The sequence below is a fragment of the Hemitrygon akajei genome, chromosome 14 (assembly GCF_048418815.1).
Source record: "Hemitrygon akajei chromosome 14, sHemAka1.3, whole genome shotgun sequence".
Lineage (NCBI taxonomy): Eukaryota > Metazoa > Chordata > Chondrichthyes > Myliobatiformes > Dasyatidae > Hemitrygon > Hemitrygon akajei.
Genome location: NC_133137.1, coordinates 93000850 through 93013039, shown reverse-complemented (window position 1 = coordinate 93013039; position 12190 = coordinate 93000850). Strand labels below are relative to the sequence as shown.

At 36.1% G+C, this 12190-nt stretch overlaps 1 protein-coding gene across 5 annotated transcripts in view; it reads left to right on the top strand.

Annotated features, from left to right (window-relative positions):
• LOC140738785 (tyrosine-protein phosphatase non-receptor type 12-like) overlaps positions 1 to 7434 on the top strand; it is a 112641-nt gene extending 105207 nt beyond the window's left edge. For 3 of the 5 annotated variants that reach the window (XM_073066618.1, XM_073066617.1, XM_073066616.1), the window contains one exon: positions 6476 to 7434. In XM_073066618.1, coding sequence (XP_072922719.1) covers positions 6476 to 6537 — 62 coding nt within the window. In that variant the 3' untranslated portion in view covers positions 6538 to 7434. Of the gene's footprint in view, positions 1 to 4256; positions 4323 to 6475 lie in introns of all 5 variants that reach the window. The other 2 variants (XM_073066615.1, XM_073066614.1) reach the window with 1 other exon arrangement.
• Positions 7435 to 12190: the final 4756 nt, after the last annotated feature.

Here is a 12190-nt window from a genome sequence, read left to right as displayed (position 1 = left end):
CATTGGAGGCACATGATAAAATAGGTGTTACGAAGGTGAGTGGAGTGATAGGTAGAGTTGAGGAAGCATGGAATCAGTCTGCAAAAGGACTTGGTGTTTGGGAAAATGGGCAAAGAAGTATCAGATGGAATATCGTGTTGGAAGTGTATGGTGATGCACTTGGTAGGAGTAAAGACATAGACTACTTTCTAAATGGGGAGAAAATTCAAAACTTGGAGGTAAATAGGGTCTTGGAAGTACTCATGCAAGATTCCCTAAAGGTTAACCTGCAGGTTGAGTCGTTGGTAAGGAAGGCAAATGTAATGTTAGCATTCATTTCAAGAGGATTGTAATGAGACTGTACTTTGAGTATTGTGAGCAGTTTTGGGCTGCTTATCTAAGAAAAGATGTGCTGGATTTGGAGAGGGTCCAGAGGAAGTTTGCGAGAATGATACTGTGAATGAAAGGGTTAATATATGAGGAGCATTTGATGGCTCTAGTCCTGTACTTGCTGGAGTTCAGAAGACTGAGAGGGGGATCTCAGGGAAAGCGATGAAATATTGAAAGACCTAGATAGAGTGGATATGGAAAGAATTTTTCCTATAGTGGTTAGGTTTAGGACGAGAGGGCTCACTCTCAGAGGTGGGTCCATTTAGAACAGAGATTGGGAGGAATTTATTGCCATGGATTGCTATGACATTGATGCCCTGCCTAATCATGAACCTATCAATCTCTGCTTAAATGTACTCGGAAGTTATGGGGAGAAGACGAGAATAGGAATGAGACGGATAGTAAATCAGCCATGATGAAATGGTGGAGCAGATGCAATGGGCTGAATGGCCTAATTCTGCTCCTCCTATGTCTTAGTCTTATATTGATGTAGAAGAAATAGTATCCTGCTATGAATTAATTAGTATAATGCTTTTACTGCATTTATGCCATCTGGCTGGAATATTTGCTACTTTATTTATAAACAGGACAATTGAATGCTTCATTACCAATACTAACGTCTTTAAAAAAACATTCTCCTCACACCTCCTTACCTACCCTGCAGACATATTTACTAAGCACCTTCACATGAAACATAATGCCTGCAGTCTGAAAATGCATGATACTGGGTAATTGAAAGAATGTAAACTGCTTTTGGGTAGTTGTCTCATTTAGCCTCAAGCAAGGTACATGAATCCTTATAAACAATGTAGTGTATGTGGCCTTGATAATTACACTCTTACCAAAGAATATTAGCTGATAATTTGTAATAGGTATTGGAGAGAGTGATTATTTTGGATTTTTATTGAATTAGATGTCTAAAACTGTATTTGTAGCTAATTTGTTGCTCTAGAGCTGAAGTTAGAGAAGTTTACAGGGCAAGTGGATTGAAAATTGCTCTTAACTGCTGAGTTTATGGGATTTTTTTTTTAGTAGTGCTGAAGTACTTCCATTTGGTAATTTGAGGTTTTCTTTCTGAGAGTGTACAGCCTGCTCTCTTACGCCTTCCTTTCGTCTGGTCTGAAGAAGACAGGAAGACTGAAAAGGGCAAGGTGGTAAAAACAGGTTTTCTTCCAAAAACTCAGAAGTTGTCTTGATCGGAAGCATGTAAATGATCCTGCTTTGTACATGAAAACTCTCATTACTGACACCTGCTGTCCGATTGTCTTAATTCTTGCTAAAGATTCTTGGCAATCCTTTTTTAAAGGAATGCCTCCCTAGTTATTAGACAACAATAAATCTTTATTTGCAAATCAAGCTTAAAAGCAAGGCAATACCTTGTGGTAATTCTGTGGATTTGTATTTTTTTTTGTTAAACTGAGCCTTAATTACATGGGCAAAAGTGGTTATGGTAGAAGAATTCTCATTAAGATACCAGTGAAAGTTAATGGGTCTGTCTGATGTCCAGTGCATTTTTATTTGCTTGCTTTGCTGCTTTCTTTGCTTGGCTTCAAACATCTTTATAAAGTTTCCTATTCAGCAGTGGGACAAATTCATATATTCAGTTAATATCCCATAATTTTGGTGCCCTTAAAGCTTAGGAAGTTATTAGGTAAAGTCTTGTCTACATTAAAATAAAATAGATTCAGCATAGCAGGAGATAGTGACCTCTTGCCAATAATACATGCTGTATATTCTCACTCTTCTACTGAAGCATAAATGGGCATTGTTTATGAATATTTATGATATTCCTGATAATCATTAACTCTAATAATTCAGTTGAAGAAATGAGATTTGTGCAACATTTATATCATGTAGAAACTGAATTCAATAGACCTGTAAATATAGAAAATGCATGTGGATTTTAAACAACTGGTATTAAGTCAGGGAAAGCCTAGAATTATAGAGATTTATGATACATACAGAGACCATTTGGTCCATTATTTTCACAAAGATTGAAAACAGCTTCCCAACTTTCAGCAGTGTAGTCTTGCAGGTCATGGCCCCTCAAAGTACAAGATACATTTATTATCAAAGTATGTATACTCTAAGCACCCTTGAGTTTCGTCTCCTAACGGGCAGCCACCAAACAAAGAAAGCCATTCAAACCTATTTTTAAAAAAGACAGTCTAACATCCAATGTGCAAAAAACAACATATCATGCAAATTATAAAAGCAAAAAAACATTCAGAACAGAAGTTCATGAAAGTTGAGTCCACAGCCACGAAATCAGTCATCACAGTAGCCAATTAGATAGATAGATAGATGATAGATAGATACTTTATTCATCCCCATGGGGAAATTCAACATTTTTTCCAATGTCCCATACACTTGTTGTAGCAAAACTAATTACATACAATACTTAACTCAGTAAAAATATGATATGCCTCTAAATCACTCTCTCAAAAAGCATTAATAATAGCTTTTAAAAAGTTCTTAAGTAGTTTACTTAAATACATTATTAAATTCAGCAACCATCTAAGTAATTATTCAATATGGTAAATATTTCATGAGGATCTTAAAGATCTTCAGGATTTGTAAGATGTGCACTTTTTATTCTTCTATAACTCAGTATCCTCCCATTTATTCTGTTTTGCTTTCCTTTTTGCTTCACCAAATGTATTATCTCCCACTTCATTTTAAATTTAATTTACCACAATTTAACATTATTAGCTATATACTCCTGTACATTCCAACCAGATGGTTAATATTTGAATCATCTGTAAATTTCATTTCAAGCATGCAGGGGACAAGTAATGAATTTTATAAAGCCTTGATTAAAACAGATTTTCAAAAGTACTAGTCAAGCAAAATAAGCCTTAGATTGCTGGGAACATGCAATATTATCAATCCTAGAAATATAAAAAGGTCAGACAGCATCTGTAGAGAAACAAACAGTGGTGTTTTAAGTTTACCTTTGATCAGAATAGATTTCTCATAATCAGTTGTCCCTTTCTGGTGCTGAGCCAATTTTGGATTTGATTTTTAAAATTCTAGACTTTTACTTTAATTTTCCAGTCTCCCAAAAAAACTTCACTGTAATCAATACTAACTACTCTAAATGCACAACTGTTTGTTTACATTATTACCTCTCAAAATTCAATGATAGTATTTGAAATATGACCTTCTCATTACAAATTCATGCTGATTGCATGTGATGGATTCCAGACTATCCTCAACTGATTCAAATAATATGTAAACCTGGAGTTAAACTACCTGATCAGTGTTTGCTTGTTTCGTCCCTTTCTGAGGATAATGCAACATTTACAACTTCCCAGTTCTCTGTCAGCCCTGCAGGGCAGATTTTTAAAAAATGATCAAAACTGCTGCAAATTGTTGCTGTATTTAAGTTTAGGATATCTCATCAAAGGTGCTCAGGCTCTTAAACCTAGTAAGCAAGTTATCCCAATCAATAAATGTATGCTATATATACTAATTGTTTATTTCCTCCTTCCCCCTCTAATTTTGCATGTTCATTCAGTTTCAAGTATTTGAAGCTAGTATAGCTTATATCATTGGAAGTTGGGAGGTTTATTATGGAGCTTGATCAAAAAATCCAGTCGAACTTACTGTACTTCATAATCAACTGTAATCATTTATATGGTGAATTACAGTCATACTGGAATTGTACCATTTGTCTTGATCATGTAGTTGTAAATATCTTGTACATTTAAGATCTCCTGCTTTTTAACCAAAGCATAACTCATTACTAATTTACTCAAAGTAAATTTCCTAGAATGCCATAACCTCCATGCATGCATGCATGCTTGTCTTCTATATACACCTTTCACCTCAAAAATGCTGTCTTAGATTTTAATCAAACTTCATAAGTGACCTCCTCTTATCAGACAGCGGGTTCCTTTCGAAAATGAGCATGCTGAGAACTGTCCTTGTATCCTGTCTCCAAAAATCAGGTAAGGACCTTCATCGTCACTGCCCCAATACTTAGCAATAAAAACACCTGGAGGTGAGTGATCCTGGATTTAGGAACATGAAAGTAAAATCCACAATCTTAAAACATGACCCTGGTTTTTAAAATTTGTGGGGTGGTGCGTATGAAAATTAAAAACCAACATACAAATTTAGGTGAGGAGTTCTGGGGATTTTTTAGTACTGAACTTTCTATTATCCTTTACTATGCTTGCGTCACAGGTTAACTTTAGCGTGGCTTTAAATAGTCAAAGGTGGTTCTAACTGTATAATTTCATTCAGTACTTTAATGTAGTCTCATCAACACAACTAATGCTTGAAATAGTAGTTATCTAATGCTTGGACATCCATTAATTTGGCTGTTTAACTATATAATAACTGGTTTGCATATTTCTGGTTGTTTTGATGTTCGATGGACGGTGGTGGCTTTGACAAGGTAAGTTCCCTTCTGAAGGGCAAAATGTAATCTATTATTATACTCTCAATTCCTAATTCCCTCACAACATAGCAATAAGGAAATGTGTTTGCCTGTGGACAAAACAAGGCTTTCACATTTTGCAGAGGAGAAAATTTGCATATCGAATTTTCACTAGTTCACATTCTCGCCCATTTTGCTATTGGTATGGTTGAATTTTCAAATGATAATATTGCCCTCTTTCCTTAAATTTATAAGGCTCTTAGTAAACATTATTATTAATGTTTGATTTCCATCTACAATCTAGTTCATATTAATTGCCTTTGCACATTTGAACTATTTATGGGTAACAACTTGATGAATTTACTAATTCTTACTGTCAGGCAGTTAAAGTAATAATTAAATCCCATTGGCCTTGTATATGTTAATTCAGTGTCCTTGCACTATTGAGCTCAGTAACAATGCAAATCTGTCTTTGAGAAATGATCAAATGATTCCAGTAGCTTTATATAGGGAACTTTAGATTTAATGTTTTGATCCTTAATTTGGAGCGAAGCCCAAAATATTTTTGTTTTGCTGTAGCCTATCATTGCAAGTTTGTATGAAATGTCAAATTATAGATTTTCTTAGTTAAATTTGTAGGTCTTATTTATTTTTTAATTTATGTGCTTTGATATGTGTCTGCTTTCCTTTGCTGTTGTAATTTCCCTTCTCAATTTTGCTACTTTGCATTTTCTTACTCTAGTTTTTACTGCAATTTTTCAGTAGTCTATTGAAACATCTAAATGGGTTTAATTTACATTTTAATGGTTTTGTTGCTGAAATGAGAAAACAAAGGTATTTAAAATAGTGTAACAGAAATTATAAATTATTATCATACTTCATCATCAACTCCCTCCCACCCACTACCAATTTGCATCTCCCTAGCTTTGAACTGTGGTGAATTATTTTTACTTCTACTTCAAATTAATTTGTTTTCTTATTACCATTAAATGAGCTCTCCTGTTTGCTTGAGCTAATGGCTCATTGGTACAAGTTTTGAAAATGGAAAACTAGATACTTTATGATAACCCTCTACAGAGAATTTTGCACATACAAATTTGAATGTTGAGCCATTTGAACAAAAATCAGTCAGGTTAAATTGTTTAAAAATGTACACATGTGGATTGTGTAAAAGTATACCAAGTTGAATATGGTGAAGTGATTAATAGATTCAAAATCAGCATAAAAGATGAGTGAAATTTTATTTCTAGAATTTCTTTGGCTAAAATTCCAGAATTGGTGCCTGATCCGGAGAAAATATTACCTTTTTAACATGTGTAAAACCAGAGTGTATTTTCTGTGTTGTCAGCAATTTGATCTCTAATCTCCTCTGAACAAAATGCTGTTAGAAGCAAACTATAGATGGGCCTGTTCCTTTTGTATAACAGAACTATTTTAAATCACCTGTGCTGTATATCTAGTTAAATAAACTTGGTACCCTTTGGGAACAAAAATTGGATCAACTGAATTTCATGTCCTTGATTTGTACTGTAATTAGACTGCATAGGTCAGAAGTAATAGCTCTTGAACAATAACTTTAACAATTCAATTGTATAATATCTGACTGAATACCCTTCCCATAATCATTTTTATAATATTGTAGAGTGTTGAATTTTGTAATGCTGCTGTATATAAATAAGTTTTAAAACTTTAATTAATTCATTTTTTTCTCTTCTGCAGGATTCAATAATCGTTACACAAAACCAAAAGGACCAAGGGATCCTCCTTCTGAGTGGACATGATGGGAAAAGTGTTCTGATGGACTTTAATACTGGAGTGTTTTTCTTCAAGTGCCACTAAAGGACTGAAACATTGACAAAATTATGTTCACTAATTTTTTTTTAAACTAACAAAAGGCAAGAGCAATTTCGGTGTCTTCTCATTTACAGAATGGTACACATTTTACATCTATTGTAACTTGCTAAGACCTTTCCCGGGGGTGGATTCCGGTGCTAAATATCTCTGCTGGGACCATTTTGACCTGCCTTATTTCACACTTAAGTATTAACTTTTTTTTTCAAAAAAAAAAGTATTACAGGCCTTAATTTTGGGGGAATTTGTTACACTGCTTGTAGGATTGTATATTAATATAGTACAATAAGTATAAATAGGGAGTCTGTGGACATTTATTCTTTGCTAACTTCCAGAAACTATTATGTGCATTACTCCTTTGTGTACAGGGCAGGGTAGGTATATAATTGACTGTGTTGCAGGTATTAAATATTCTTAACAGAAGATGTAAGAAATCAGTGCATGACTTAAACCTTTGTGTACCAATTTTTGTAAATTATTTGCCCTGAAAAAATAGAAACATATTCTTTCGGGTGTTCTTAACTACTGGAAATGAGCAGGAAATTGCAGTTTAACAGGGGTTGAGATTGTAATAATACATTTGTAAATTGTAAGCAAAAGGATATTTTTATATTATATGCTGTTAATAACCAATCCCATTTCATCTGTTCATTTGGCCTTGAATTTAGTAAGTGCCTTCGAACAGTATGCAATCCTGTTAACATGAGCATTTGATTTTGTGCATCTGGAATTAGATGACTATCAGCCACACAAACCTGTATTTTACATTATATGGACCTGTCAGTAAAGATCTTGAAATAAATTGTTTACATTTTTTTGCATTAAAATACTCTAACAATTTAAGTAAAAAGAACATTAAGGATTTATTATGTCACTAATCATTAAGCTATTTCACACTCTCAGAAAAGACTGTATACAATGCTTTTAGTACAATTCACTTTCCAAAGCAAAAATTGTTGTAAAGATCCCTTTATGACTTCATAAACAAACTTCTTTAAATATAGCTATGTATATAGTTTAAGCAAAATCAAGACATTTCAAATGTGGGGGTTCTCCTCAATATGGTTAGAAGATAATAAACCTAATAAACTCCAGAAAATCTAGGCCCATTTTATTGCACCTTGGTTAGAAGGCACCATCATTTTCCCAAATAATAGATTTCACTGCACCCACCTCCAAGGCAAGTAAATCCCAATATAAATGGGACCACAACCGAACACTGACCAAAAAATAAACAAGCTACTTGCAGAACTCAGCCACTTTTGAAGGAGAATAGAAAGTTGACATTGTGAACCAAGACTCTTCATATGAACTGAGGGTAGATAGCCTCTTAAAATGGTGAGGGGGGGGGGAAGGATGGAGCAAGTGATAGGGTGCCTCCAGACGACTGAGTCTTCTCGGGGAACAAAGGATGGAGATACAACAGAAACTGGGAGATTATAAATGGAGAGAACAAAGAGCTGCAGATTATGGAAATTGTTTACGTACACAACGCTGGAAAAACTCAGCAGGTCAGGCAGCATCCGTGAGAAAAGAGTAGCCAACGTTTCGGGCAGAGACCCTTCATCAGGAATGGGGGGGGGAGGGAAGAGAGGGCCGAAGCCCAGTAATAGAGATAGGGGAGGGGATAGGGCCTAGAGGCGCCAGGTGGAAAACCAATCAGAGGGAAGATAAAGGGGGAGTGGATAAGCATGAAAGAACTGTAGAGGTAAAGAAGCAGAAAGTTGAAAAGGGAGAGAGGCAAAGAGGGACCTGGGGGAGGGGGAGGGAATTACCAGAAATTGGAGAATTCAATGTTCATACCACCAGGCTGGAGGCTACCCAGACAGTAGATGAGGTGTTGCTCCTCCTCATCTACCGTCTGGGTAGCCTCCAACTTGGTGGTATGAACATTGAATTCTCCAATTTCCGGTAATTCCCTCCCCCTCCCCCTTTCCCTATCCCAGGTCCCTCTCTGCCTCTCTCCCCTTTCAACATTCTGCTTTATCTCTACAGTTCTTTCATGCTTATCCCCCTTCCCCTCCATCTTTCCTCTTATTGATTTTACACTTGGCGCCTCTAGGCCCTACCCCCTCCCCCTATCTCTTATTACTGGGCTTCGGCCCTCTCTTCCCCCCCCCCCCCATTTCTGATGAAGGGTCTTGGCCCGAAACGTTGGCTACTCTTTTCTCATGGATGCTGCCTGACCTGCTGAGTTCTTCCAAGCGTTGTGTACGTATTCTTTGATCCACAGCATCTGCAGTTGTATTTTTATGGGAATTTTAATGTAAGGTGAAGAAGGGAACAAATTAAGCACAATTATAAATAACTAATTTGGATCCTCGTGGCATACCACTGGTTCCAGGTCTCCAATCTTGAAAATCAACCCTCCACTATCACTCTCGGCTTCCTACCACGAAGCCAATTTGGGATCCAATTTGTGAACACTGCCTGGATGTCATAAATAACTGATTTGGACTAACCTACCATGTGGGGCAAAAGTCTATGTATATGACATCAAATGTCTTGGCCTTGGCAATCTTGTTGATCATCACAGAAATCTTGATTAAATTTGTAAGAGACCTCCCACAAACAAAACTATGCTGAATATGCCTTATCAGGCTTTGACTTTCCAAAAAAAAATACTCTCTGTCAGAATCCTTTCCAACCAGTGATGCTATACTCACTGGCTCATTGTTCTCTAGCTATTGTTCAGTCTGCTGGTACCTCAACTGTGGTGCATGCAGATACTGATACTCCCCTTCCCTGCTTCACACATCATGATACATTTGGGCAGGTGTACATAATTTATTTACCTTCAAGATTCAACACCTTGATAATGTAACTGATTCAGAATATTGCTATCCTCTTCTGAAAGCACAAGCTTCTGTCTTTTGCCATAATAAATGAGGTATTCATTTAAGACCTTGCCGATTGCTGGTTTCACACAGATTGCTAGTCTTTAAGGGCACCTCAGCTCTTCCAGGGCTGGCCAATGGTGTAATAGAATCAACATTGGACTTCTAGGTGGATGGTCCTGAGTTCGAAACCAGCCAGGTCCCAACATGGGCAGCAACAGTATCTGTGCAGAAGAAAGGTGTGGCAATCTACTTCTGTATCTTGCCACGAAAACCTGATTGATAACTACACTATCCATAGAGTCACTAGTTGTCAACGATGACTCGATGGCACTCAACAACAACAATCCATCCTTAATTACTCCTTTCTTTATCTATAACTGATATAATTTCATGATTCATCTGCCAAGGATATCTCTGCCCTTCTAATTTCAAGTGTATCCTTGCAAACCTTATTCAACACAAAGGACTAGCTTGATCCCAATTGTCTACATGAGATATGCCTACTTCTTTCCTGACCAAAATTTTTAAAAGATTAACTTGCTAACTACCTCTCCCAATCAGTTTTTGCATGTTGCTATCTAATACCTTCAAAATTATGCTTGTCCCAATTTAGTACTTTAACTTATGGACCAGTCCTTATCTTTTTTCCATAACTATCTAGAAACTAATCAAATGGTTACTGGTCCAAAAGAGATCTACTACTGACACATTAGCCACTTGCAGAGCCTCATTTCATCAGAGATTGCCAAGTGTAGCCTCTTCTCTAGTAGGACCAAATACTAAACAAATTCTGCCCTATTTGATCCCTTTAGCACTATGGCATACCAGTCAGCCATTTGTGGGGAAATTAAAACCATATATTATTGCAACCCTATTATTTATATACCTCTGATTTCCTTACATATTTATTACTTAATTCTATTGACTCTTGTCAAGCAGGGGATGGGGGTATAGTATAATCCTATCAAAGTGATTATCCAGTTTATTATAATTTTAACCCATATAGTCTCAAAGGACATTCATCTGGAATTCTGCTTCAGTTCTATGCTGTCCCCACTAATCAATATTGCAGTTTCTCCTCCTCTCTTACCTCCAATTATATCACCATCAGTACATGCTTAATTACCTAAAACATCCAACAAGACTTTTAGAAATACAAATTAAGAAATTAGAGGAAAATTTGATTACTTTCAGGAATTTGTGCAAATGGAAAGAATGAAATACTACTAAATTCTGATTTCTGTAAGATTCTCAATGGTAACTATAAGAAAAGTAAATGAACTTCCTACAACACACTTATTAGAAACATCAGCCAATTTGCATTATGTGCCAATTCCCTGCATAAAAAACAGGGCATTCCATCTAAAACAGCAGGGAGGTTATCAACCATGTTCTTCCGCCATTCCCTTGAGCTTCAGAGAACTATTGCATTGCATAGCAAGTTTATTTTACAATCAGCCTGAAGTCAACATAATATTTTAAAAAGTCATTTGGCCCCAAAAGGGCTGATCTTCTATCTCCTGTAATACTAATTTCCCTTGATTCTCTTGCATCTAAAACTCTGATTTCTGTCTTGAATGTACTCACAGCTGAGTCTCCAGTGCCCTCTATAAAGATTAAAGAATTGTAAAGATTCACCACCGTCTTACTAAAGAAACATTCTCTGCCCTGAGCAGCCAAACCTCTCAATGAGTCTGTGATACCAGGTTCTGCGTACTCCAGATGGGAAGCAATACACTTACACCTACTCTTATCAAGTCCCATAAGAATTGTGCATGTTTTAATGAGATTCTTGCTCTTGAAATCAAGACAGTATAAGTCCAGTCTGCTTTACCTCTCCTATGACAAACCTACCATCCCAGTAATCAATCCGGAGCATCTTCATTACACACTTAATTATAAGTACTAAATATTCATCCTTTGGTAGGGAAACCAGACATTTATGCAGTATAATATTTAAGTGGTCTGACTGGGGCTCTAAATGGAGCAAGACAATTATAACACTCAAATCCTTTTTCAAAAAAGGCCAACATACCACTCGCCTTTTTAAATGTCCAGTGCAGCTGTGCAATGGTTTTCAGTAGTTTATTTACAAGGACATTTGGATTTCTCTCAACACAAATGCATTCCAATCTCTCATTATTTAAAAATAACTTTTTTTCTCTACTAAAGTGGATTATTATGTTTTGTAACTTCAGAAATGAGAAAAACTTAAGAGCCAGGGACACTCATGTACTTAGTTTCTCTTTCCTTTAGTGCGCACATACAGTGTGGTGGAATAATTACGTATACTATTCACATACTTTACATATAACCCATAATGAATTGTGTAAACAATGAATGCTTAATCAAACAATGTATTTACAATATTACTGAAATATTGAATGCACTACACTCCTTCCTGAGCTATAAACACCCACTCTATATAAGATGCATCTCAACTCAAATATGCAATATATTGCTGCCTAGTCATTATATAATACCATATTGTACAACTACTGTATAAACATCAACAGCATAGTAAATTTTAAATTGTTCCATTCAGACAAATATTTAATCACTATGGAGTATTTCTTACTCATCTACGTGACTGGGTGGGTGGGGAGTCATTCTGCATGACAGGTGAAATTTGTGGTTGTGAAACAATTTTAGGTCTAGGGTCTCCTCCGTGGTGGTTATTGGAGTTGACTCTGGGATTGCAGGAAATGATTATCAGCTCTGGGCACCATCCTTCTCAAACAAT